The sequence below is a fragment of the Chlamydotis macqueenii genome, chromosome 5 (assembly GCF_036417535.1).
Source record: "Chlamydotis macqueenii isolate bChlMac1 chromosome 5, bChlMac1.mat, whole genome shotgun sequence".
NCBI classification, from domain to species: Eukaryota; Metazoa; Chordata; class Aves; order Otidiformes; family Otididae; genus Chlamydotis; species Chlamydotis macqueenii.
Window position 1 is genome coordinate 17,589,088 of NC_141560.1, and position 24,237 is coordinate 17,613,324.

Consider the following 24,237-nt stretch of genomic DNA (forward strand, 5'->3'; position numbering starts at 1 on the left):
AGCTTTTGCCAAACCAAGATTTTGTCTTCTTGCATTGACTTTCCTAACTTGGTCATTTTAATTTGTGGTGAAAATGAAGCTATAGTTTGAAAGGCAAAGAGGAGAGAAGGAGCTCAGGAGGCTGTGTGAACAGTCCAGTCTAGCAGAGACAGTGATAGTGATGAGGATTGTCTTCTTGCTTTTGTTTTTCTCTGCTTCTTGTGTGAGTGCCTGAGTTCCAAGAAGGCCCTTGTAACCCTGTAGGTAGAGTATGTAGTTGCCATTTTCCAAGTGCGCACAGAACCTGATGAAACACACAAAGAAAATGAAAACTCTGGTAGCTACCGGTACATTTGGGCTTGATCCTAAACTTGCTAAGGCTAATGGGAGGGGGTTTTTAATGATAAAAGTTTACCTAAGATGGAACTTTGGAAAAAAAACCTCTCAAAAAGTAGGAGTCTTTAATTCTTCTTATAGTAGCTTATTTAAAAAGGTGCTGTTTAACTAACTCATCTATCTGTGAACTAAAAAAAGAAAAAAAATTGCTTCTGAGAAGTGATTAATTTTCTTTCATGTCTGCAGGTTGTTTACTGTGACTGGCTCTTCAGGAAGTCTTTACTCCTTTGTGTTTATTATACACAATTTTAGTTGTAATAAACATCTGAAAGACTCAAATGATTGGTTGGCTGAGGGTTGTATCAGAAGTGGGTAGCAGCTTGATTTGTCATGCTTATTTAAAATTAAAAGACCAGGTATGCTCTGCAGCAGTTTTGTCTAAAGGAAGCTGCTGTTCACCATTGTACCAAGAAACTATTTTTTTCCCTCTGAATGAGGCGCTGAATCTCCTAGGAGATTTTAAGACTGCATATTTATTTTCTGAAAAATAGAATCATTTGATGAGTCTTCTGAAATTATGCTTGAGAAAGAGCAGGAAACCTCTTTCAAGTGACCGCCAAGCAGCACAGGCAGTATTTCAGTCTTCCTTTACAGGTGAGATGTAGCTGTGAACCACTGGCCAGATCATATCCCAGCAGTGAAAGTGGAGGAATATGATCTTTATAAACAATCCCAAGTGAAAACCACAGAGGCAGTTGATTTACTTTAGATGAAGCTTAGTATTTTAAGGTGGGCTCTACTTATGTTGGTTGTCTCCTCTACAGGACCGAAAATAGTATGTCTGTAGAACATAGTGTGTTCAGTGAATCTCCTCGTGTATGTGAAAGTTTCAAAGAGTGGTCTCACTCACAGGAGAGAAAAAAGGCCAAAACAGAATGGAGGCTTTTTAGTCTACAAGGCCCTGTACCTTCTTTCCTGGTTGCTTGTCAAATGGGCAGCTGAGCCACATCTAGGAAGAAGATGGATGTGGTGATCAGAGCAGGTTGCCTGCTGCGTGATGCTCTGAGCTGGTGTAAGCACCCTCCTTGATCTAAGGCAAGGGCCGTGCATGTACTTAAGTTGGGGTACTTTTCCTCCTCCTTGTCAAGGAAGTTCATGTTGTTGCATTGTCCTGCTGTGAGAAAGACTTTTTTTTTTTTTTTTTTTTTAAGCATGATTTACTGGATTACTTGTGGACTAGTAATGGCTTCTTTCCTTGATGTAATGCATCAGGTTTCAGGAGATCCTTGTTACAGATGTTCTTATTTTATGCTTGTATTGGCTCTGTCCCATAGATTTCCCGTGCTCTTGACCTGTTGGAGGTTGCCTTTCTGATCTCTCTGTATTGGCTCTCAGGCGTGGTTTTCTGGTGGTGTGTGTTTGGTGGGGTTTTGTTTTTATTTATTTTTCAGTGGGAGGAGACTTTAATGTAGTCTTTGCCTTTTGGCTTTGGAAATCCTTTGGAAGGATTTCTGTATGGTCCCGCTTGTGTTGAGGAAATGACATTAAGCAAAGCTGTGACTGCTCTGTCCATGAGGCAGGTATGTGGTAAAGGGCTGTTGGAGTGGTTCCCATTCTGAATGGAGTACTTGGTGATGGTGCTAGCCCAGGATGGCTAATCCGTCTGTCATCTTAAGCATAAGCACAGAAGCTGTGAAATTCAGGATTGTTGTTGCTACACAGGTGCCAGTTTATGGCAGACAATGTCCAAAATCATCACTGGCATCCAAAAGCTCTCTATTGGTTGTCTTAGGTATGAAAGATACGATGGTCCTTAGCAGGTGCTTTTCTCTTTCCTCACAGACTGCCCTGCTGCAGAGGACAGAAAGGGCAGGACTATAGCTGCCACCTTGTCTTGTATCACTGGAGTGAGGGAGTAGCTGGGATGGTTGAAGTACTCTCCCAGGCAAGGACTGGGAAGGCTGAGGACTCTTCACCCTGCTGTCCCTTGGTCCTGGAATGATCAGATGTCACATTCAAAGTTTCTGGTAACAGCAAATGAAGGCAGTGGGTACTGTGGGTTAAAAATGGAAGGACTGAAGAGAAGTTCTTTCCACACAAAAGGAGCGTAGGATAGATGAGCCTTTTGGAGTGAGATGCAGAAGCGGCCAGGATAACTGTTGAGCCTGTGGGATGCAGCAGTGGAAGCCTTACTGCTCCAGGGAGTATTAAGTGAGAGGGCAGTGAGGTGGGTGGGAGGGTAAAAAGCATCAGCTGTGAAATACTGAGGGTCAGCATGAGAGGCAGAGGTTGTAGTCCTAGCCTCCTGTCCCTGGGATGTGTCCTGATTGAGGCATTGATGGGAAACTCAGTGTATCATCCTCAGTGGTTGTCAGTTTTGAAACCCATTTCATATGAAACTTCTACAGTGAAAAATTGAGTTCTAACTTTAGCTCTTTAAAAACACCTTTGTATCTCAGCTTATGGTACAAATACAAACTTCTGCTATAAAGGAGAGCCTCCAGAGGGACAATTTGACTGCTTCAGAGTGGTACTCTGTAGCTGCAGTTATGTCATGGTGTTAGTTCTTGGCAAGTCTGCTAAGCTAAGTCATTCAAGAACACCTTAGAAATCTCCTCTGTGGCTTAGTTACAGGGAAGTAACTCTCATCTGTTGCATGTTTATGTAGAAGGTATATAGCGAGTGGGGGAGTTGATCGATAGAATACATCTGTTCATATGGTCCTAATGTGTGCGAGTGGGAGTAGTTTGCCACGTACTCCAGGCTCATTTCCAGACAAGTCCAGTTAGTCTCTCTCTACAAGTATTAAATGACTTACAGTGGTTTTGCTTTTAGTGTTGTGGAATCAACAACAGAGAAAGATCACTGTTACCAAGGTAAAGCAGGGTGACACTGCAATGAGAGATGACAAAAATTAGAGGATTTAACATTTAGTTCTGCCTTGTGAAAGTTATTTGAGTAAAAGCTGTTCTGTTGCAGTGTTATCTTACTTAGGACAGAAACTCGCAGTGTTAGTCTTGCAGCTGTCTGGCAGACTCGCACCTCACATCTCAAGGGGCAGCACCTTACAAGGAAGAGCTCGTGCAGCTCCTCTGCAAAACCCAGAAAGGAGGTAAGAAACAGTAATGCTCTGTAAGTGTCTGTGATAGCAAGCGTCATCCACAGCTTCTCTTGCTCATATTCTCCTAGCACGTTCATCATCAGTGTAGGTGTTTGGTACTCGACAGCATAAGCACGCCATGCCCGCTTACACTGCTAGAAAGGTGCAAGACCAGTGATGTTTGGCTTGGTGTCATTAAGTTACAGCACAAGAACTGCATGGCTGTAGGTGGACAGAGATGTTAGATAATGCATCTTGAGCAATCCTAGCACCAAGGCAGTTGTAGAATTTGGGGAAGAAATGGAAATAATCTTTGATATTACGTTCTCTGTAAGATCTCTCTCTCATGTATGGGCAGAAGGAGGAGTTTAATGGCATATTTAGCATGCAGGTTATCTTTACAAGCACCTGTAAGCAGTTTATTGTTAGGCAGGATGCAAGACTGTGGGTTAGAGCCTTAGTTACAGTGAAATATTTTACAGATAAATACTTGAGAAATTTTCCTGCTTGTAATAATATTAAAATTTCATTTTGTTTTGACATAAGAACTTATTCAGTCTTTCTCAGTTCCATGGCCTTAAATGGCCAGATATGCAGTTTTAGATTTTTCTTTCCTAATTGTTTGTCTGTAGGCTTTTTTTTTTTCCTCTAGGGATGTGAGTAGAGAGGTTATTCTTCACCAGGGAGAGTCTTCATAAAAGTCTAGTCATGACCTTACTAACATTTTTCTAAGGAGAAAGAAATGGTTTGTGTTATCTTTCCAGCATCACTTCTAACTGAATATCCTGAAGTAAGACAAGGATATAAATAAAGCTGTAGTGCACCTCTGTAAGCAGGGTCTATGCTGGGACACATAGCTACTGTTGTAATCTCCACCTGAAATTAGTTATTGGAACTGTAGGTGTTATGTCTGACCAATATGCAGGCCAGTGCTTTTTGTTGGTTCAAAAATTTACACTTTAGTACTTTACACTTTAGTACTGGTCTGATCTTGAAGCCAGGCCTTGAGAGAGGACTCTGCTGCAGAATCAAGGCTGACCTTGCATACTGTTAGACTGATGTTGCTGGGCTGTTGCTTAGCTGTGCCTTGCTGGGGGTACAGGGTGCTGGGTGGTCTGCATCCTTGCAGGTCTGAGAGCTGTCCGTGGGACTGCGGTGATGTTTGTCTGGTGTCCGCCTTGTGGCAGCGGTATGGAGACATGCTGGCCAGGCTGTAGGAAGACTTCTTATACATGTTGTGGATGGTGATGCTAGAATTCAGGTGGAGGAGAAAATGTAGATGTTCAAATTAATCTTGAAAAAAAAATCATGATCCAGGCAAGTTTTTTACTTTTATGTGGAAACTGAAATTAGAAGTGATGTAGTGTTTCATTGATATGTAAGGGTGTAGTCCAAATAAGATAATGACAATTTATGGCCTCTTAGAGTGCGGCTTTTGCAAGGTTTGGATCATTATTTTATAACTATATTGTTCCTGAGGACTGGGAAGATTTTGAAGAGGAACATTTTTGCTAAATTGAAATAGCTTCTGCCCTTAAGGTGATGCCGCTGTATTTTGCAGCTTAGTGTGGCACCTTGGACTGTGTGCTGACCAAGCATGAAAGGCCAAGTAGGCAGATAATACCCACCCAGCATGAGAGTAAAGTCAGTGAGGCTGAGCAACTGCGTGCAAGGGGGTTACGTAAAGCTGAGTGTGGAGCAGCTGCCTCCTTTATGAAACACAGCTGACTGCAGGGATCTGATGTGCAAAGAGCTGTGAAAACATGCTGCCTGGGAAAAAGACGACTTAGGGTAAGAAATCCTGCCGTTGCAGATGGCTATGCTAGTGGCATGCAAAAGCAGACACTTGGTCAAGGATTTTCTTATGCCTTCACAAATAAGAATTCCTGTAAATATTCTGAGTGAATGTTATTTTTATTTACTAAGAGATTGAGAGATAAACATGTATGTTTCTCTGTGTAGAATTATCTCTGTAAAATTCTAATTCTGACATGGTTCAGTCTGACATGGTTCAGTCATTTTCATTAACTGTTACTTGATAACTCTTAAGTGACAGCAAATGGGATCAACAAAAATCACTTTCCTCAGCAGGTGTAGCTCAAGGATCTAAGTCATCCAGAATTTTCAACATCATTTGAAGCTGTTATTTAGCACAGATTTTTTTTCCATGTATTCTTTAAGTCCTTATACATCTTTCAGATTTGCAACAATTTGAAAGTTGTAACCATTCTACAAGTCCCTTTCTTTTATGCTGGCTGTATCTCCAGTTAGCCTGTGGCGTAATTCTGGCAGTATCTTTGAGGTGATCCTGCGTATGACACCCACCAGTGAAATGTGAAAGCCCTAAAGAGAGAATATGGGGAGTTAGTAGTGTGCATCTAATGATGGGCAACGTGGAAAGCAACCTGAAACAGCAGAGGAATCTTCAGCTTCTCCTTGCCTTCTGTTGTGCTGTCACCTATAGGCTTGAAATCCCAGTGTGTGGTATAGCATCATCTTCACAGTTCTTATCTCGTGTCTACAAACAAAAGAAGTGAGCAAGAGAAAATGAGTACTCTTGTCCAAGGGAGATTTATTCTGTGGTCGTGTTTAAGCAAACATGTAATCAACATTTAATCAAACACTTAATAAACTGCTTGCATTTTTCCTTCTAATTAGTTGCTGCCAATTATGGGGATTGAAGAGTGAGTTTCAGGGCGGAACCAGACAAAAATAACCCAGAGGAAAACAACTAGCTGCTACTGTGCTTTTGTGTCTGCCTTTCCAACTCCTACTCAAGAGCTGGATCAGCTGTTCATATATCCGCCTTCTTAGGAATGATAAGGACAATGGTAATTTGGTAGATTAGAGTAGAAATTTAGCTTTTTATTTTTCCCTTTATGAGAGATTTAGGTTATCTTATAAACTCATCAGCGTGTTGTGATCATGCCAACGTTGTCATGGGGAGGGGCAGGTACCAGAGAATCCAGGTAAGTCCATAAAGGGAAACAAATGTAAAAGATGCAGCTGAACTGTTGGCCTTAGGCTTTTTTTTCTGAGAGGGAGAACGAGGGTATGAGTAACAGAGCTCTGGGATGGTTTAGCTTGTTGAGGCAGCTTCTAGAAAATCTGAGGAGGCCCAAGAAATTGTCTGGTTCTTCCAGTTACACAATGTAGCAGACCTCCCAGCAGGTCTGAATCTGGGCTACAACGGAGTCTGGTTAGAAAATGTAATAGCATTTTGAGGGTTGTATATCAGCTGCTGTATGCCCTGGCCAAATTTGGGAAAGTTGTAGTCTTAAAACATGTTTGCTCGGTCAGTGGTCAGTGATGGAAACGATGGGTGTAACAGCTGCTGTCTAGGATAAGTTATTGCGGGGGGGGGGGAGGTGGGAAAAAGGCGAAAAAAAAACCCAAACCCACCATCCCCGCCCCCCCGCCCGCCCCCCCGCCCCCCCCCCCCCCCAAAACCAAGGGCAGGATTAATTAGGGCACCCTGTATGTGTGTACCCCAGTGTGTCTGTGAGAGAGATTAGTAGCAAGATGTGCCTTGGAAGGTCAGGGATGTGGGAGACTGCAAGGCACGTGCTGTACATGTTGGCCCAAGGCAGAGCTCTGAAGGTGACCTTTTGGGCAAAGTGTTGCCTGCAGAAAGGCTGAAGCTGATCAGAAAAAATGGTTTGGTTCAGAGAGAGGAGATGCTCTAAATTTCTTCTAAGCAAAGAGGATTTACGTTGAAGTACTTCTGCCTTTGTCATTCCTGTTACCTTATGGAGGGATGTGCATTTTATCTAGCAGCTTGCGTCAAAACTAGAGAGTAGTTGTGTTTTATGATTTATAAAAGTTTCTTTTTTTTTTCTCTTACTGCACTAAGCGATCCACTGAAGCAAAGAAGGAAACGGGTGTTCTGGCAGACCTATACATGCGCTACTGCTTAGAGTAAGAAGTCTATGGACTGGAAGAAACAGGAAGAATTTTAATTTTTCTTTAACAGCAAACTTCAGGACTTCAGTATAATGAAAGCAGATAAAATGCCTGACAAAACAGATAAATTGGTATCACACACACACGTAGATGTGCTTCTCTGAAGTGATCTGGGCACTGGGACAGGGAATTTTCACCAGCTAGGGTGGAGATTTCTTGGAGATAATGTTTTACCCTTTTCAGGTGCAGAAACTATTGTGAGTGATGGAGACTTCTTGTCTCACTATTTAATCTCTACTCCAGCTTCAAGTTTGTGGTTTCTGACTTTAATCCTATGAGTAACAGTCCTGTGTCCATCCTTGTCCAAAGCTTTTGGTGCGTTTCTATGAATCTTCATGACCTACATTGCCTTAATATTAAAAGGTTGGCAGCAGTATTTTGTTCCATGTGTTGGATTTCCAGCTTCTCAAACTGCAGCCCTATCCAATGAGACGAATGGAAAACTGTTCTCTTACCGGAACCTTTTGATAAGGTTTTTACCCAAGATGTGTGGGGTTTTTTTTTTGCTCTCCTCCCTGCAGTGTTCACATCAGTGATTAATATTATTCTTTAAGCTGTATAATTAAAAACATTTATTAATTTCAAGGATTAAATTAATTTATTAATTTAAAGGATCTAATAATAGATCCTTTTTTTTTTCTTGTAAGGAGGACCATACTCAAATATTGTGTGTTGCAGACATTTTATTTGATTTCCAGGATCATGTGTGATTTGTGCAGATCACCAAGATGATTCACAGCAGCACTGTCAAATGCTCTATCCTGTTGCTTCTCAGGGAAGTTGGCCACATGTCAATAAATGGAGTATTTTGAAACAGTATGATCATCGTTTTTTCAGAAGCCAAGCTTTCGTTTTATTGCAAGCCTCTCTAATGAGGCTTCCAAATAAAGATTTGGAAGATTTTTCTTTGATCTATGTTGACGTAAACTCAAGCAGAACAGTCAATTGCAGGGGAAGGAAATTCCCATTATTGGTATTGGCATCTTAATCTGTTCAACTGGAGAAAAGCAATCCAGCTCCCTTTTCTTTAATATGTACCATGTATTTTGTGCTGAACATATTTTTCTTCTCAGATAGGGTACTAGGCTGCAGAATGGCACTTTTCAGATTCTAAGTGCTTTTCAGTTTTCTGATGGCATGGTTCATACAGTGTTTGGGAGGAGCTGCATAGCAAAATAAAGGTGAAACCCAGTTTCAGATGATATTAAACCTGGATGTGGCCACCTTTATATTTGGTGCTTAACAAGCCAGTCTTTTTTAAAATAACAGCTGCATACATAAGTGCCCCAAACTAAAGGCTGAAGCTTGAAATGGATCCCGAAGGGAGCAAACAAAACAGGGGAACTGACTGGATGAGATATGTGAGCCTGAACTGATGCAAAGTTTGAGGATAAAAGATTTTAGGAGCATCTCTCAATTTTTCTGCTAATGCTTTCCATGTATGTCCTCTTAACCTGATTAAACATTGGATTGATATTTGTGAGTGTGTATGGCTGGCCACAGTAACTTCTCAGCATGGACTCTTGTTGTCAGTTATATGTATGAGTGTGACTGGTTCCATAAATGAAGAGGAAAATTTGTTCCTTGCATATGCAGATAGTGGTCACTTGGTGAGCGTAGGAGACAAGAAATCACAAGTGCTCTCAGAGCTAATGAAACTCGAGGGAGACTTGGTGTCTGACTTACACAGTGCCAAAATATTAGGGCCATCCCTTATGGAGGGGAAAAAAATTGCAATCAAGTTTCTTCAGTGAGCAGACATGTTAACTCTCTTGCATTAACTTTCTCTTGTTTGTACAATGAAGTTTTGCATGAAGGAAAAAGCCCCAGACGCCTATATATCTTACTTGAAGTCTGGCTGGAGATGAATAAACTCATTTTTGCATGGCAAGTTGCTGAACTTAAATATGTCTCTAATTTCTGCCAAAAAAATGCCCAGTCCCTTTTAGAGATCCAAGAAGTGAAAAAAAATTTCTGTATTACACATTTCTCATGTGTGTCTCAGTGGGTGTCTGGCCTCTATAAAAACTCCCCAAAGGTTTATTCAAGGCTGTTTGCCAAAGTTTTTGAAAGCTGCAAAGGACGTACAGCATTTGGTTTCAGGGTTAGTGAATTAAAAGCCGTTTCTAGATGAAAGCTGGCTTGGCAGACATGCTCTTCTCTCTGTATCCCTTGGTTTTAGCGGACTGGATGTATGTGTTTGTTCTCCCTTACACTGTGCAGGAGACCTGCACTTCCAGTCTGGGGCTCAGCAGAGCCTTGTCTCACTGGCCATTCGGGACTGATGATCTTTATGCAGCATCCTTATGTTGAAGATAAGAGGAGCTGAAGCTCCTTCTCAGAATGTCAAGGCAAGCCACCAGTGTGCTTTTATTTGGGTAAAAGGCAGGAATCCAGATAAGACTTATGAAAGTAAGTGGAGCATCTGTAGTATGCTGAAGAGACTGGTGGAGAGGGAGCAGAGGGAGGGCTGTGGAAGCAGCAACTTCTAGCCTGTGCACAGGTCTACTTTAAGTACCTTTTTATTACTTAATTTTGTTTAAGAAACTCAATTGTGAGCTTTAGTTAGTGTGTGAGAATCTAGCTGATGCAGAGGGCTTTTTAGGTTGGCTTATCATACCTATGCCCTTTCTAGAAGGGCGTTTGTAGGAAGGAGATTCCCCCTGGATATTCTTAATTCATTCTTGGGATTTCAAGAATTACAACAAAATTTCTTCGTCAGAGCTTCTACACTGCTACAAGAAATGCCTCAAAGTGGTCTTAATATGCTGAGCATCAACTTGGTAGGAGACCCCCAGGCTCTCTGCAAACCTTCTAGAGACTTGAAGACAACACACTGTTTTGTTGAATAATTTTTTTGCTATCAGAGTTGATTTGTGTTGTTAGAACCCCAGCGTGCCATGTTAGTTCTCCGGGTCGATGTTGTGGGATGCTTTACACATGCACTGCCTAGAGGGATTACGGTCTAGTTAAGACAAATTGTTTATAATGGTTCTAGTAAAATATTATTTTTAATGCTCTAATATTTCTTTTTCTGTATGCTTTTGTCAGGTAGCTGTGTGCAAGCTCCGAGATTGTTACAAGTGACTAATGGCAGATACCTAAAACTAAGAGAAGTCCTGAAGGGATCAGATTGTCAGAGGGCAATTGCCAGGCACTTTCAGAAAGTCTGCTTACTGTCGGCTGAGATGGATCGGGCACTCAAAATTATTATGTGAGCTTGAGAAACCAAACCAGTTCACCTTTAGTCATCTCTTCTCTTGTTTTCTGCTTTCCTCTTCTAAAAAAAAAAAAAGACAATTGCTGTCAATAGAGTTATGCAAGTTGTAGATCAGTTTACCAGATGTGTTGCACTTCTTTAATCTGAATTCTCCCTGTCCAAATAGAATAGGGAGGTATTGGGAAGGCTTCTATGTAGGGCATGGTGTAAGTATATTTAATCTGAAGATCCCTCTCTCTCTAGATAGATATAGTGAGATATATAGATGGGTAAATATATCTAGATTTATATTATCAGCCCAAATGCCTGTATTGTTTCTTTAACCTTGCTTGGTAGCTGATAACAATATGCCATTTCCATTAGTACTGGTAAACCAGTATTTGTGATTTGGACTGCTTATCTGCAGTAATAGAGAAGAATCATTTGATGCCTAAATCTGATTGATGAGTCTTAAAGTCTAAAACCATTAAAGAAACAACTTTCTGGGTATCTTAATGTATGTCGTGATCCTGTATTGTTCAAATGAAGGGAAGAAATATATCCTATCTGTATGTAAACCTCATCTTGCCTTATAAAAGCCCCAGAAACATTGAATGTATTTGATTAACCAAAACATGGGAGGTAGCTGTTTTAATAAGGGGACATAGGTAGTTGTTACAATTCTGAGAGAAAGCTGTCTATAAACTGTGTATGCAGGTATTACTAGCCTTGTTGTACATAAGCTAAAAATTAAAACACATATTGAATAGTAAGTAGCTTTATGTTGGGTCACAATGAACAGTGAGGCGGGAGCCCAAAGGGAGCTCCAGAACAAACCAAGGCTTGCTTGCATCTGGCTTAAATCTTTTATTTCTGAGAGATGCTCTCCTCCTAGAAGAGGTTGCTTATCTGTGAGAGCAACCTGATTTTGTTGGCCTTCCAGTGCAGATGTGGGGTGGACAAGTTTCTTCCCCACTCACTTTGATAGCCTTGCCTATGCTGGAACAAGAAGATCTATTCTCTTGTTATCCCTGCTCTGCCCTTCTTGCCTGTTATTCTTTACCAGTCAGGATGGGCCTGCAATTCAGTCTAGCTTTGACTGCGGCACAAGAAGGTGCCAGTGAGATAGCCTTAAACAAACCCATTCAGGGGATTTCAAGAGTGAACAGTAAAGTTTGGCTGTAAAACCCAGAAGCTGGCTACATCCTCAGGTGAGCACTGGAGCCTGCACTAAGCTGTGTGTCTGCCACAATAAAATAGCTCTTGGTACCTGAGCCGAGCAGTTTAAAGCTAGGTGAGGCTCCAGTTTCTAGATCGATTTATAGGTGGGTAGGCAGAAGCATAGATGTATACATTGATTCAATTCTCTATGCATTGCTTCAGCACTTGTTAATTTTTAGTTCCTCTTGCAAAAGATGTGGTCTTTGAGAAGAGGCAGACAGGCAGGAAGCTTGATTATCTTGCCTGATGCAGTTCAAGGATTTACTGGTAAACCTCTGTTCAAGAGTTGATACTGCTCAGAGGCCAGCATAATTAGAGGTGGAGTTTGGAGGAGTGGTACTGCAACAGAGTTCAGTTGTGATGGTATCTCAGTCTAAGAGAAATGACTGTTAGCTGGTTTGGTTTGAGAACTGTCTGAGCATAAAGTTAGAAAGACCAGTGCAAAGGTATGAGGAATTCTGCTTATCGCTGGACAAAGCTTACCGAAGGGCATAAAAATCCAGCTGGTATACAATATAAACGTAAAGCTATTTCAGTCTGTCATTGCACGATTAGTGTGCTGCCAGCTCTCCCTGCTGTGACATTCCCGAGGTGGTCATGCTTCATAGGGGAGGAACTTCAAGCCTGAACTGAGCTTGCAGCCCTGCACTTTCAGGTAGCAGCACTTTTGTTGTTGAGTGTACCCTTGTCTGTAAGTCCTCTTAGGAGCTTCAGCATAAGAAATCTATTAGCTGTAGCCACAGGAGCTTCAGGGTATTTCCTGACAGTAAATACCTCCAGTTGACTGCCAGCAGGATCACTGAGTGTTTCTTTACGTTTACTGCTCTTTGTTTCATGTGGCTGACTGTGACTGACCATCCTACTTTGTTGTTAGCTTTCTTAAAATGGCATTGTTCTGGCAGCCCTTTCTAATATCATGTTGCACAGTTGCTTACCATTGCATTGTGCTTTTTGGGCGCATAGGGTGTTCTCTTCTTTGAAATGAGAAAGGAAACTGAAAAATACTGACTGCTTCTTGGATCCACTATTGGTGCAGGGGAGAAGTGGGAGTATCCATTTCCCATTAGCTTTCAGGCTGGAGCAGTTGTAGCAGCGTTATCCAGAAATGACACTGATGACATCTTCATCCATTGAGTCAATGCGAGTTCTCCTTTCATCACCAGTGTAGGCAGCTTTTCAGGGCAAGTCTTTCAGGATGGTATAATTTGCCTTACATTCTAATTTAGTACTGGAGGAGTTGAGGAGACACTAGTATTTGCCTTCCTACTTCAGTATAATAGAAGTTAAGAAGTGGGATGTAATTTTTTCTCCAATTTGGCAATATATGGAAAGTCAGAAGTAAACAAAATACTAATCTGCTAACTAACGTACCTCTTAGTGAATGGGGGATTGCCCTTCTTGCCCAAGTTGCGTGAAGATTCCCTTGATGAAGAAGAAAATCTGTATACCTGATTTCTAGGGCTCCACTGGCAATGGAAAATGGAAGGGTTTAGAATCTTTTTTTGCTGAGTAGTGACCTATTTTGTGATTCAAGAGAATACGACACTAATAATTTGTAACTGCTGGCTTAAATTAATATGTGAGGAGAGTTGCTAAGAATAATATAAAACATGGATTTTTAGAAGCTTGATTTCAGAGAATAAAATGTTTAACTGTTTTATGGCTGTAGTACCAAGAAGTTTCACTAACTTGTGCAGAAAACTTCTGCCTGAGTGTGACAGCTAATTGAACATATCATGGCACTGGAGAGCAAGTATTCAATATTAAGCATCCTTCAGATTATGAACCTATTAGTGTGAGGTTATTGTTCATTTTGTTTCTAAAATGTAAATATGTTCATATCTTTCTAGAAGTCTCTAATAGCTTCTGTAGTAAGAGTTTTTAATATACGTATAAAAGATAAATACTGTATCTGTCCTTGGAATGGATACTGTCTTCTGCTTCATGATTCTACTACCTCTTCTCAGGTCTTTTTCAGTCATCACCGGTGGCCTTGTGACCTTGGAAAGACTTTTGAAAAGGGATGGGTCACGTGTTTGCTTTTTGCAGGTCATATTAACGCTGGGGTGACCAGGGTCATGGGGAGACAAAGGGAGCTAGGAGCGGAGAAGACATGCGTGCTCTTTGCAGTCCTTAAGGAAGCAAGCAGTTTATTGGAGTCAAAGAATGATGCTGGAACAATTTAGCCTGCAAATTTGAAGGACTCTGACCTTTGGGAAATTAATGTCTTGTAATGGAAGATACAGTGCCAAAACAGCTTGGTTTGAAGATGGTTTTTAATAAGTTTATAAGGAGATCACATAGTGTGGCTGCCTGCCATAGCTGGGAACTGGATCTGATAATGTCTGGTGGCGTAAGCCTACAGCTGAAGGCTGAACCCTGCCCAATCGCTTATAGTTGTCATCAGGTACTAAATATGCTTTTGAATGTCTGGTAGAACAAATAACTTATTGCCTTTAATAATTTTTCTGTGCAGCTGTTAATCATTCCTTCTTGCCACTGACAGCTCTTCTTTTTTTTTTTTTCTCAAAAGACTGTGGTTAAAGGTTTTGTGTCGCTGCTGGGAAAGCAGCGAGTGTGGGCTCCCAGAACCTGGGGTCACTAGCTCCAAGAAAAGAGTCTGGCAGAGCTCAGCAGCACTGATCCATCTTAAATGCCTAGTTTAAAAAGAGAACAGATCCTTTTGAGTTTGTATTTACTGACTTTATTGCTTTTATAACTTGGGATATACTGATTTTATTTCTGCAATACCTGTTCTTTAATGCTGAAATTAGTGGCCCTGTAACGTTTCATTAAACCATTACTGAAACTTCGTCTTAATATTTAGTAACTGAAGGCAGTTTATTTTCTGTAGTTACTGCTTACAGTATCTGGTTTCTTTCTTTCATGGCTGTTTCCCCCCTGCTGCTTGAACCTCTGAAGTCCTGATGTTGGATACTTCACTTTGTCGTTGCTCTTGCAGGATAAGGGGTTAGTGGTTTCTAGCTGGATCTTTACTGTGAGATGCTGGTGAATATTTGTGTGTGTTGTGGTGGGAATTTGTGGCATGTGGAAGCGTTGCAGTGCCGCCAGAGTGATACTATTGCTGCTCTACCAAGATCCTCTCTTATTTTCTAGTCCCTGGGTCAGTACTCTAAGTGAAATAGCATCCCCTGGCAGACAGCACCTTTGACATAGGCTTTGGTACGTCTGGAAGCATTCTGGCTAGCCTGGACAGGTTCTTGTATCCCTTACTTAATTTTTCTTAACTGTCTGGCTTGTCTGCAGAATTTGCAGTTCGCTGCTTGTGTCCGAGCCGCAGTCCTGTACCCACTCAAGCATCTGTGGTTTGAGTTGGGAGAGGAGTTTGCTGTAGTATCTCATGTATGTTAAGTGCATCTACGGTGCATGTCTCAGCGTAGCTAACAGAAGGCCTGTCCTCTGCTAAAGCAGCAGCCCAAAAGAAGCTTGTCTTTTTCTTACTAGCTTTTTAAGCGCTGTAGGAAGAAGTGGTAGCTGGTCCATGGCTCTGTCAGGCTCCCAGAGCAGTTAAATCTTAAACCATCTTATCTCCATCGAGTGTCCTGCACAGACAGCTCCTCACTGGGGAATTGCTTGTGGCCCACACCTTGTGTCATTCGCTCTGCTTATTTTTTGAGGGTCTTGGAGCTTCTTGCGTGTAGCATAAGCTTTCTCTCCATGCCTGTCCCATAGCCTTTCACACGTGAGGTGAGGCAGTTAGCGTGAGCAGATGGCATTGCATGCTTGGTTGTGCGAGGGATGTCTTGCTGCCCTGAGCCTGCTGCTGTGACTTGCCTGGCTGAAAAACTTGGGGTCACAGCTTAGGGAATCTTCGAGGCAGAGAATCAGCTAATGCCAAAACTGAGGTGCATGGTTGCTTGACATCCTGGTTGTTTGGATACCTTTTGTTTTTAAAATAACTTTTTTTTTTTTAAAAAAAAATCTATTTTGGTAGATAATTTTTCTCAAATTAACTAATCCTCAAAATATGCACGCTTCTGGTCCCCTGGGCTTAAGTATAAAAAGTTGTCATGTTTCAGGTAACCAAAGGGGACTCTCCCCTCCTTGTGAAAAAGGGGAAGACCCGGTGCTACAAGCCAGCCTTGGTAATCGCTTCCTCCTTCCCCTGGCTTTTTAAGCATCTGTGACATCATGCCCAACAGCAGGCACCCCTTCTCTCCCTGCTTGTGTGCTCATCTGGCTTCTTCCCTTCCGCTGGGGCAGTACAATTGGTTTCAGTAAGTCCCAGTAAATTTGCAAAGTCCATTTTGGGGGGATTATAGAAAACCTTTGGACAGACTCTTTCTGAAGTTGGTTTGGCAGCCAGCTTGCAAGTATTTTTCTTCTTCAGAGCAGAACAAAGCTTATTCAGTGTGTATGCAGGCATGGCAAGAAATGCGGCCTTTGCCATCAGCCTCTGTTCTTCCACGGGCTCTGGAGCAGTCCTGTCTGAAGCCTGGTGTAGTTCAATGGCAATTTTGAGTTGTTCTGTTTACTCCAGGGCAAACACAGCAAAAATGTAGCTAGTTCAGTTATTTTAAGTTTTAGCTTACAATACTTGGAATGCGTCTGATCAGGCTGCTGCCCTAATTTACAAAAAAAACATTCCCTACCTAATATTTCTTATTTATCTTGCCTAGCTGTGTGAAAATAATGGTTTCAACAATTCGACTATTAACTTTTTCTCTATGAGATTTATATTTTCTTCTCAAAATACAGTTGGAACACATCTAGGCAGCCTCAGGTGATGGTCTGTCTGCAGCAATGCTTCCCACACTGTAATGGCAGTTTATTAATCACCCACCACTTACAGGCTACTGTTATCTGTGAGAGGGCTTTGAAATTCTCTGCAAGAGGTGCCTGGTTTAATTTTCTTTTTGATTTCCTTACTGAGCAACGACAAGCTTTCTGTTGTGGCTGGACGGTTCATGCTGCTTCTAGGCCAGAGAAACTCCAGACTGCTGAAGTGGAAGAAGGGAGCAGTTTGTGTCATAGATGCTGATTGATTGCTTGTGCCTTTGGGCATCTTTGTAATGGCCTCCCAAAAGAAAGGCTTACTGTATGGGGTGGAAAACTGGAGGAGCCATTATGTATTCAGCAGTGTGCAGCAGTTGCAACTGTGGACAACACAGACGCTCTTACATAGAAAAGCACTGAGAACAGAGCTAGGCAGTCCTGCTCCATGACCTCCCCAAAAAGGGTCTTTGATTTTTGCATATGAGGTTAGTGGGAACGAGGAAGAGAGATTCCTGTCCTCTGCTTTCTGAGGCTTTTGATTTTTAAGTTGCATTTCCTATGTCTTCAAAGTGAGAAAGAGGTTGTGACATATTTGAATAGCCTTCATATATTGGGAGGGTGGCGTAGAGAAGGGATGGCTGGGCTTTGTGCCAGGGAATCAGTTCTGCACTCAAGAAATGGTTTGTTTTGCTCGATAACTTGTCAAATGCAATGACAGCATTGTCTGGCTGCATGTACCTGAATCTCTGTTCTCATACCAGCAGTGTAGATGACCGTCTCTACAAGTCTGCCTAAATTGGCTCTACCAATTGCAGATCTCAACATTTTGGTGTGTAATTAGTAGGCCAGTCTCTTATCCTTGGTGTTTCAGGATCACTAGAACTATTCCCTGTATGGCCAAAGCGGCGTTCAGAGACTTGGGCCTTTCTGACAAACCTCAAGTACTTTAACTCTGCTCCTGCAGGAGCCAGGCTGGCTGTAAATCTTTGAACTGAAGTCCAAGGATGTGTCTAAACCATGGGCACTGCACTCTCTGGTGTCCCCCCATCCAGACTGCCCGCCCTCTAGAACAGGCTGTGACAGTACACTGTGTCTCCCCGATCACCTGCCAGAGTGTGTGGCCCTCTCCGCCTGCAGGAAACGACAGCACTGAGGGCTGATGCGCACAGAGACCCATCCCAGCCTGTAGCTTGATGCTTGCTTGCACTGGGATAATGGACCACACTCACTTTATGGGATTAAATCTGTATGTCTTTGCTTGCATGGCTGCTTGTGTAATTTATTAGCTTTTCTGTAGGCACAGCTACACGATATAGGGGTTGTTGCCTCTGCTGAGGCCAGCACAGTTAGATCCATCTGACATAGTGCAGTACCAGTCACCAGCTAGAGTTTTAAATAATTGTGGTTTTGAGATACTGCTTCCAGAATGGATCATTTCTCTTGAGCATCATCTATGGTGATGTATCTGTGATGGAGTTCCAGCGGGATGATGCATCTGGGCAGGGTGCTCCAGCTGCAGGGCAGTCTCTCTGTCCTGGAACTGGCATGTGCCTGTACCCTTCCTTTGTCCCCTTCCCTGCTCTGCAGCGCTAGTCTGTGGAGCCAGCTTGAGTATCTGCTTGTGATGAAGACAAGCCATGGGACAGCTTGACATTTTCTTGGTAAGGGTTTCAAGCACAGAACAACTGATGCAAGCCGCTGTATGTGGCTCTGGGAAGTGTTCTGTGTACCAACATGATGGGGGTAGAACAAGGCTGTGAATAAGAGGATAAGTGCTGCAAGGTGCTGTGTTCATTCTCCCTGAAGTTTATACATGTATCTTCATGATCAAAATCAAAGATCTGTCAAGCATGTGGAGCGTGCTGCGGTGCAATTCACATACTCTGAGGGCAGATGAGAAATGAAGAGCAAAGCAGAACTGACTAAAATGGAGATGCTCCCTCCCTAACATCACCCACTTCCTACTGCTCACCTGGCAGCTGTATCAGTCCCAGCGGTGCAGCTGTGTAGTATGCATGCATCTTGGGTCACTTCTGAGGCCATGATTCAGAAGCTGCTGAAGTGTTTCCTAGGCAGGGAACGGAATTGAGCAAGTGCTTTCCTGAATTTGAATCAGGTTAATTAGTGCAGATTCTTGATTGCATTCTAGTATGAATGCAATCCATTAGTGTTTGTTTTTACATTTTCCCCATGTTTCCAACACTAACCATTCCTTATTCTTTTCTTTTATTTTCCAGGAAAAGAGGAGTAGAAGTAGTACAGGTAAGTAAAAACTATATTTGATTTTTTTCCCTGTCTATTTTCTTCTAAAGAAGATGTACTGATTTTAAATGCTGTCATTTAGATGTCAACATGACCTGGGCTCAGTTATTTTTCTTTCTTTTCTATTCAGTTCTCTGCTATGCTTACTGTTTTGGGAAAAAGAGGATCCCCTTTTGTGAAGCATGTGTTGAGCCCATCTGGTCTTGTCTAGGCTTTTCTTGTGTCTGTTAATTAATAAGATCTGATAGTTGATTAGGCAATGTTACTCTGTGTTTATTGCATTCACTGTGTTGTAGTTTAGCCCTGTTCAGGACCAAGCTACACAGTTTCTCTCTCGCTCTCCTCACCCTCTCAGGGAATGGAGGAGAAATAATGTAACAAAAAGCTCAAGGTTTGAGATAAGGACAGGAAGAGATCATTCAAGTTACCGTTATGGGCAAAAGAGACTCAACTTGGGGAAAACTATTGCAATTTATTATTAATAAAACCAAAGCAGGACAATGAGAGAGAACAAAAACAATTTACCCCCCACACCGCTCCTCTTCCTGTGCTTAACTTCATTCAAATTACCTCTACCTCCTTCCCTGCCTCTGAGCGGCACAGGGTGGGAATAGGGAATGGGGGTTATGGTCAGTTCATCACACGTTATTTTCTGCCACTCCTTCCTCCTCAGGGGAAGAACTCCTCACATTCCTCCCCTGCTCCAGCATGGTGTCCCTCCCACGGGCCACAGTCCTTCACAAACTGCTCCAGCGTGGGTCATTTCTTCACAGGGTGCAGTCTCTCAGAAACTGGCTGCCCCAGCACAGGCCCTCCACGGGCCACAGCCTCCTTCAGGCATCCGCCTTCCCCAGTGTGGGGTCTTCCACAGGCTGCAGGTGGATCTCTGCTCCTCCATGGACCTCCATGGGCTGCAGGGGGACAGCCTGCCTCACCATGGGCTGCACCACGGGCTGCAGGGGAATCTCATCAGGAGCAACTTTACTCCTCCCCCTCCTTCTTCACTGACCTTTGCATCTGCAGCCCTTCCTCTCACAAGAAATTGTTCACAACTGGCAGGCAGACACCTCTCAGGTTCTTTTCACATCTCCTCTCCACTTCTTGCGGCTGGGCTGGGCTGAGTTGGGCCCAGACAGCCACCCAGTGGGAGGCCAGAGGGTGAGGGCCACAACACCCACAAAGCTCACGCCTCCCTCTCTCTGCCCTTGCTTCTGCTTCTTCAGTTTTTAAAAATTTTCCTATTCTGAAATACGTTATCCCAGAGCCGTTGTCACTGTAACCAGCTGGCTCAGCCCTGGCCAGCGGTGGGTCCATCCTAGACCTGGCCGAGTCCACCAGACAAAGGGGAGACTTCTACCAGCTTCTTGCAGAAGCTGCCACTGTAGCTCCCTCCCCCCCTTACACAAACCCAAAACACATGGATAGGAGCTGGCCTATAGCAGAAGGAATGTTCGTGTAACTCAGTGAGCAGAGAAATTATACTAAAGTGCCTTCGTGTTGTAGCCCATCTACAGATAAGTTCAGGTGTTGGATACGTTTGTTCTTTCCCGTGTCTGAATCGTCATATTTCACACAAAATGTTACTTAAAGGATGATGGCAACTTGGGAAAGGAATTGTGGTACGGTGACAGCTGTAGCATAGAGCACTATAGCCCTAAAAGATCAAAGGGGAAGCATGCTTTTTCCTTCTGGCTTATTTAGTGTATTTAGAAAAGCTGTATGTCATAGGTTTCACTCTTGCTGATGATTACCTAGTGCTCTTTTCACACTCTAAGGTGGTCTGTGTGTTCCTCACCTCACACTTGTTTTCTCTCAGTGTCAGAGATGAAACTACTGCAATAGAGCATACAGAGGAGAGAGGAGGAAAATGGGGTGTTGGCCACTGGTAGTTGTGGCTACATTGGTAGCTACTCTTGTGTACGTGTGAAAGGTGCTTCTGAACACTAGCAGGGAACTTTAAGAAAAAAAAAAAAAGAAATTGAAAAATCAGGCCATGTTATTTTAGAGAATCCACTATCAGAAAAAAAAAATTTCTAAAAATTCTCGTTGCTGGTTAAACTGGAGAGTATGTCTTTCAGGTATGTGTGGTTGTCTGAGAACTGCATGGTGTTATAAGGAAAAAGGGCATATACTTTACTGGCTATGTTTAACCTTTCACCACTACAGCATCATCTTCCCTTCTTGTACCTCCTGTTGCTCAGAGCTAAAGACCAGCTTCTTTCATCAGTTGTGATAATAGCATCTCCAGATTTATAAATGCAAATCGGCATTTGTGAAGCACAGCTTCACAAGCAGCACAGGCAGAAAGCTAGCCTACGTTTGTGTCACTGCCTAGGGGACACTATTATTTTAATAATACCCCAGTGTTTTACAGTCCAATGTCTGCGTTTGTTATATGCGCCTTGCGCCTGTGCTGTACATTTAAGCAGCAAGGTGCTCGTATGAGATGAATTCAATGATGCACCGATTAGCTGAGCAGAGGGCAAATTCCATTTTACCTTGTGGATTAAAGTTGCTGTCCTTCCACTGGTTACCTCTTAGCCTTCTGATGCTTGTGTAGCTTAGTGGCTAGTAATCACGTAGACACAAAACGATGGGAAAGGGTTTCTTTATTGGAAGAGCATTTTGAGAAACATTTGGACAGAACTAGACAGGACTTTGTGTAAAAGTACTTTGTGGTCTCAGATTTCACAGCATAGTTGAGATGTCAGACTAACGTAACCTATATGGGGAATTTGTGCCCCAAAGGCATACGGCAGACACTGGTGCCTGCTGCTCTGCTGGAGCAGGATGGATGGCTGTGTGTGATCACCCCTTGCCTATCACTTATGTGTTGCTTCATGTATCCTGATGCACGTAGTTGTAGCCAGTGAGGGATGTATCAGAAATAGGCTCTTTCTCTATCCAGCATTACTAGAAGGCTTTGCTTGGGTCACCTTGTGTGATCCGTCCCACTAACCCTGCCTACTAGATGGAGGGTGTCTCGGTGTTGATCTGCTGGACAAAGTTTATTTGACAGAGAGAATATTGTTTTCCCATGTTAAGCAGTAGTATTTTTTTTTTCTCTCCTTGTCCTCCTTTAAAGAACCTATCGTGTTCAGGAGAAACCATCTCTTACACCTGACAATAGACAAGTAACTCAAAAAAATACACGGACTGTTTATCTATTTTCTTCTTTATGTAAATGCAAAAATTTTCTGAATGTAGATGTGCTTTTCAGCAATAAGTAGTGAGTCAGAAGGTAAGGTTCAGTTACTAGCTTTCAGATAGCAAAGCATGATGAATTAGTATGTGCTGACTTCTGTGAACAGACATCAGATGATTCTTTTCCAAAGATGCCTCACAAGAGCAGGAGAGAATTTCCTCCTACTGAAGGAAAGTCTTCAAAGTCTTCAAATAAGCACCTGTGTGACTTCTGGTTCCTTCCTGCAGCGAGGAATTAGGATGGTCTTCTATTCTTTACCTAGACCAATTAAATCCTCTCATTTTGCTTTCTTAAGGCTAATTGCACTGTACAGATTGTCAGTGAGCTGCTGCTGCAATTAGCATTCTGTGACTTGTGCAAGTTCTATATTTTGTCTTGTTCCAGCTGAAAGAGTGATTCCAGCTCTCTTTTTTTATTGAGTGGGGAAACATGTGCATCCTCCAAAGAGAAATAATGAAAGAATAGGACTGGCAGTGGGATGCTAAGCAGGCATGTTCCTTTATCCAGCAGTACAGCATTATTCAAGCATCACATTGAAAACAAAGAACCTCTCAACTTGTGTAGTGATAAGTAACTGGTTTTCTTTTTTAGAAATACTGTTTGAATTCTAACATTACGAGAATTCACTGTGAACTCAATGCACAGGAGCTGAAATGTGTGATATTATGTAATACAACTGAGTAACATCCATCAAGCTATCTGGCTTAAAAGATAGTACAGTAGATGAATTAAATAAAAAGCTTTGAAGGTTATGAGCTTTCCAAAGACAGTATGAATCTAAGCCTGCACCGAAACATTTGGAAGCATGAATGGATTAGTTCATTTCTGTTTTTCCTGTGGGCAGTGGCAGAACTCCGAGTAGCAGCATCTTTAAGATCTGGCAGTGTTTTGGATCTAGATTTGCTTTCTGTAGCTTAAATCCAAGTCAGTGGGTCAGCTACAATCAGTGTTATATTGCGAGGAAAAAAAAAAAGTCTTCCTGGCTTTTAAGTGCAGGCTCTTAACAGAATACTGTGCTGTATCTCCTACCTTATGGCAGGTCATTTGCTTAATTTTTTTAGGTAGGTATCACCTCAGTATTAGGGTGCTTTTGGCATTAGGGTGCTTACCTCTTTGTATCCCATGAGGTAAAGAAGCTCTCCTGTTCAGTTTTGCTGGAGCGAGGACTGAAGGATGTGTCCAGGCTCCGTTAGGGAAGCTGTTGCTGTACCAGTGCCGTTGGAGCTGTGTTGGCAAGTGTGCGTGGCAGGAGTTCCAGCTGCAGCTGTCTCGGCAGGGGTGTGGGACCGTGTGCTGCCCAGCATTGGGGCTTACCTGTGCTGTTCTGTGGGGCACGAAGGGAAGAGCAATTGAAGATGGTGAGCAGACCTGGTGTTGCTGGCTTTGTTCCAGTGAAAGGCAGCACCAGTTCAGCTGCATTTAATCTTAAGGCTGTATTTAAAGCATTCTGAATGTAATGCTCTTGCAGTTCCTGTGGCAGTTACCTCCCCTTTCTTGCCAGCTCTTCCCATGCCTCGCAGCAGTCTGCTCAGCTGGAGTGGCTTGAGCTGGTGACCGCAGGAGGGAATGGAGATGCTCTGAACAGGTGACAAACGTGATCAAAGCCCATCTGCCATGACCTGTAGGCAGTTCCTGGGCAGGCAGTAGCTGACGAGGCTGAGGCAGAGCAGCTCTTGCACTGGCATTGGGGTGACTTGCTAGTAAGTGCTTAAATTGAAACATTTCTTAGTAAATTATTTCATCACTGTTTCAAGGGAACAGCTACCTGATGAGGCATTTCATATTTTTTAAAAAATCTATTTTATATAATAGAATCTAGCAAAGAAGGGTCTGGGGTAGTTTCTAAAAGGTAAAGTTGTTTCTGATCTTTTTAAAGAAAAGCTTGGTTTTGTTCGCTTTCACCCTTCTGTCTCCCAGATTAGTGTAGGGCCAAATTTAGAACTGAAAGTTGTTGGTGGATTTTTAGCCAGTACAGCATCCAGTTTCTTATGACGTTTTATGCTGGCAAGGGAGAGACAGAACATCTCTATCTACCTTGTTTTTCAGGAAAAATCTGTTTGGCTTAGTTTGAAGAATGTAAGATTGAAAACATGTGCAGTGAAGTGGAAGTCATCACAAGTACCTCTGATGGAGACATGCATTTATTTTTGTTTCACAAGCTATGCAAATCCAGAATAATTAGCTGCAGCTCTTTGGCTCTGACAAATTGCCAGTTCAGTCTTTGTGTGACGAAGT

General features: G+C 42.6%; 1 protein-coding gene across 7 annotated transcripts in view; it reads left to right on the forward strand.

The window, feature by feature from the left end:
• ITPK1 (inositol-tetrakisphosphate 1-kinase) overlaps nt 1-24,237 on the forward strand; it is a 154,046-nt gene that overhangs the window by 16,069 nt on the left and 113,740 nt on the right. For 6 of the 7 annotated variants that reach the window (XM_086749208.1, XM_086749209.1, XM_086749210.1 and 3 more), the window contains one exon: nt 18,773-18,797. The exons of the other annotated variant lie outside the window; for it this stretch is intronic. In XM_086749208.1, coding sequence (XP_086605334.1) covers nt 18,773-18,797 — 25 coding nt within the window. The remainder of the gene's footprint in view (nt 1-18,772; nt 18,798-24,237) is intronic. 7 annotated transcript variants of the gene reach the window in all.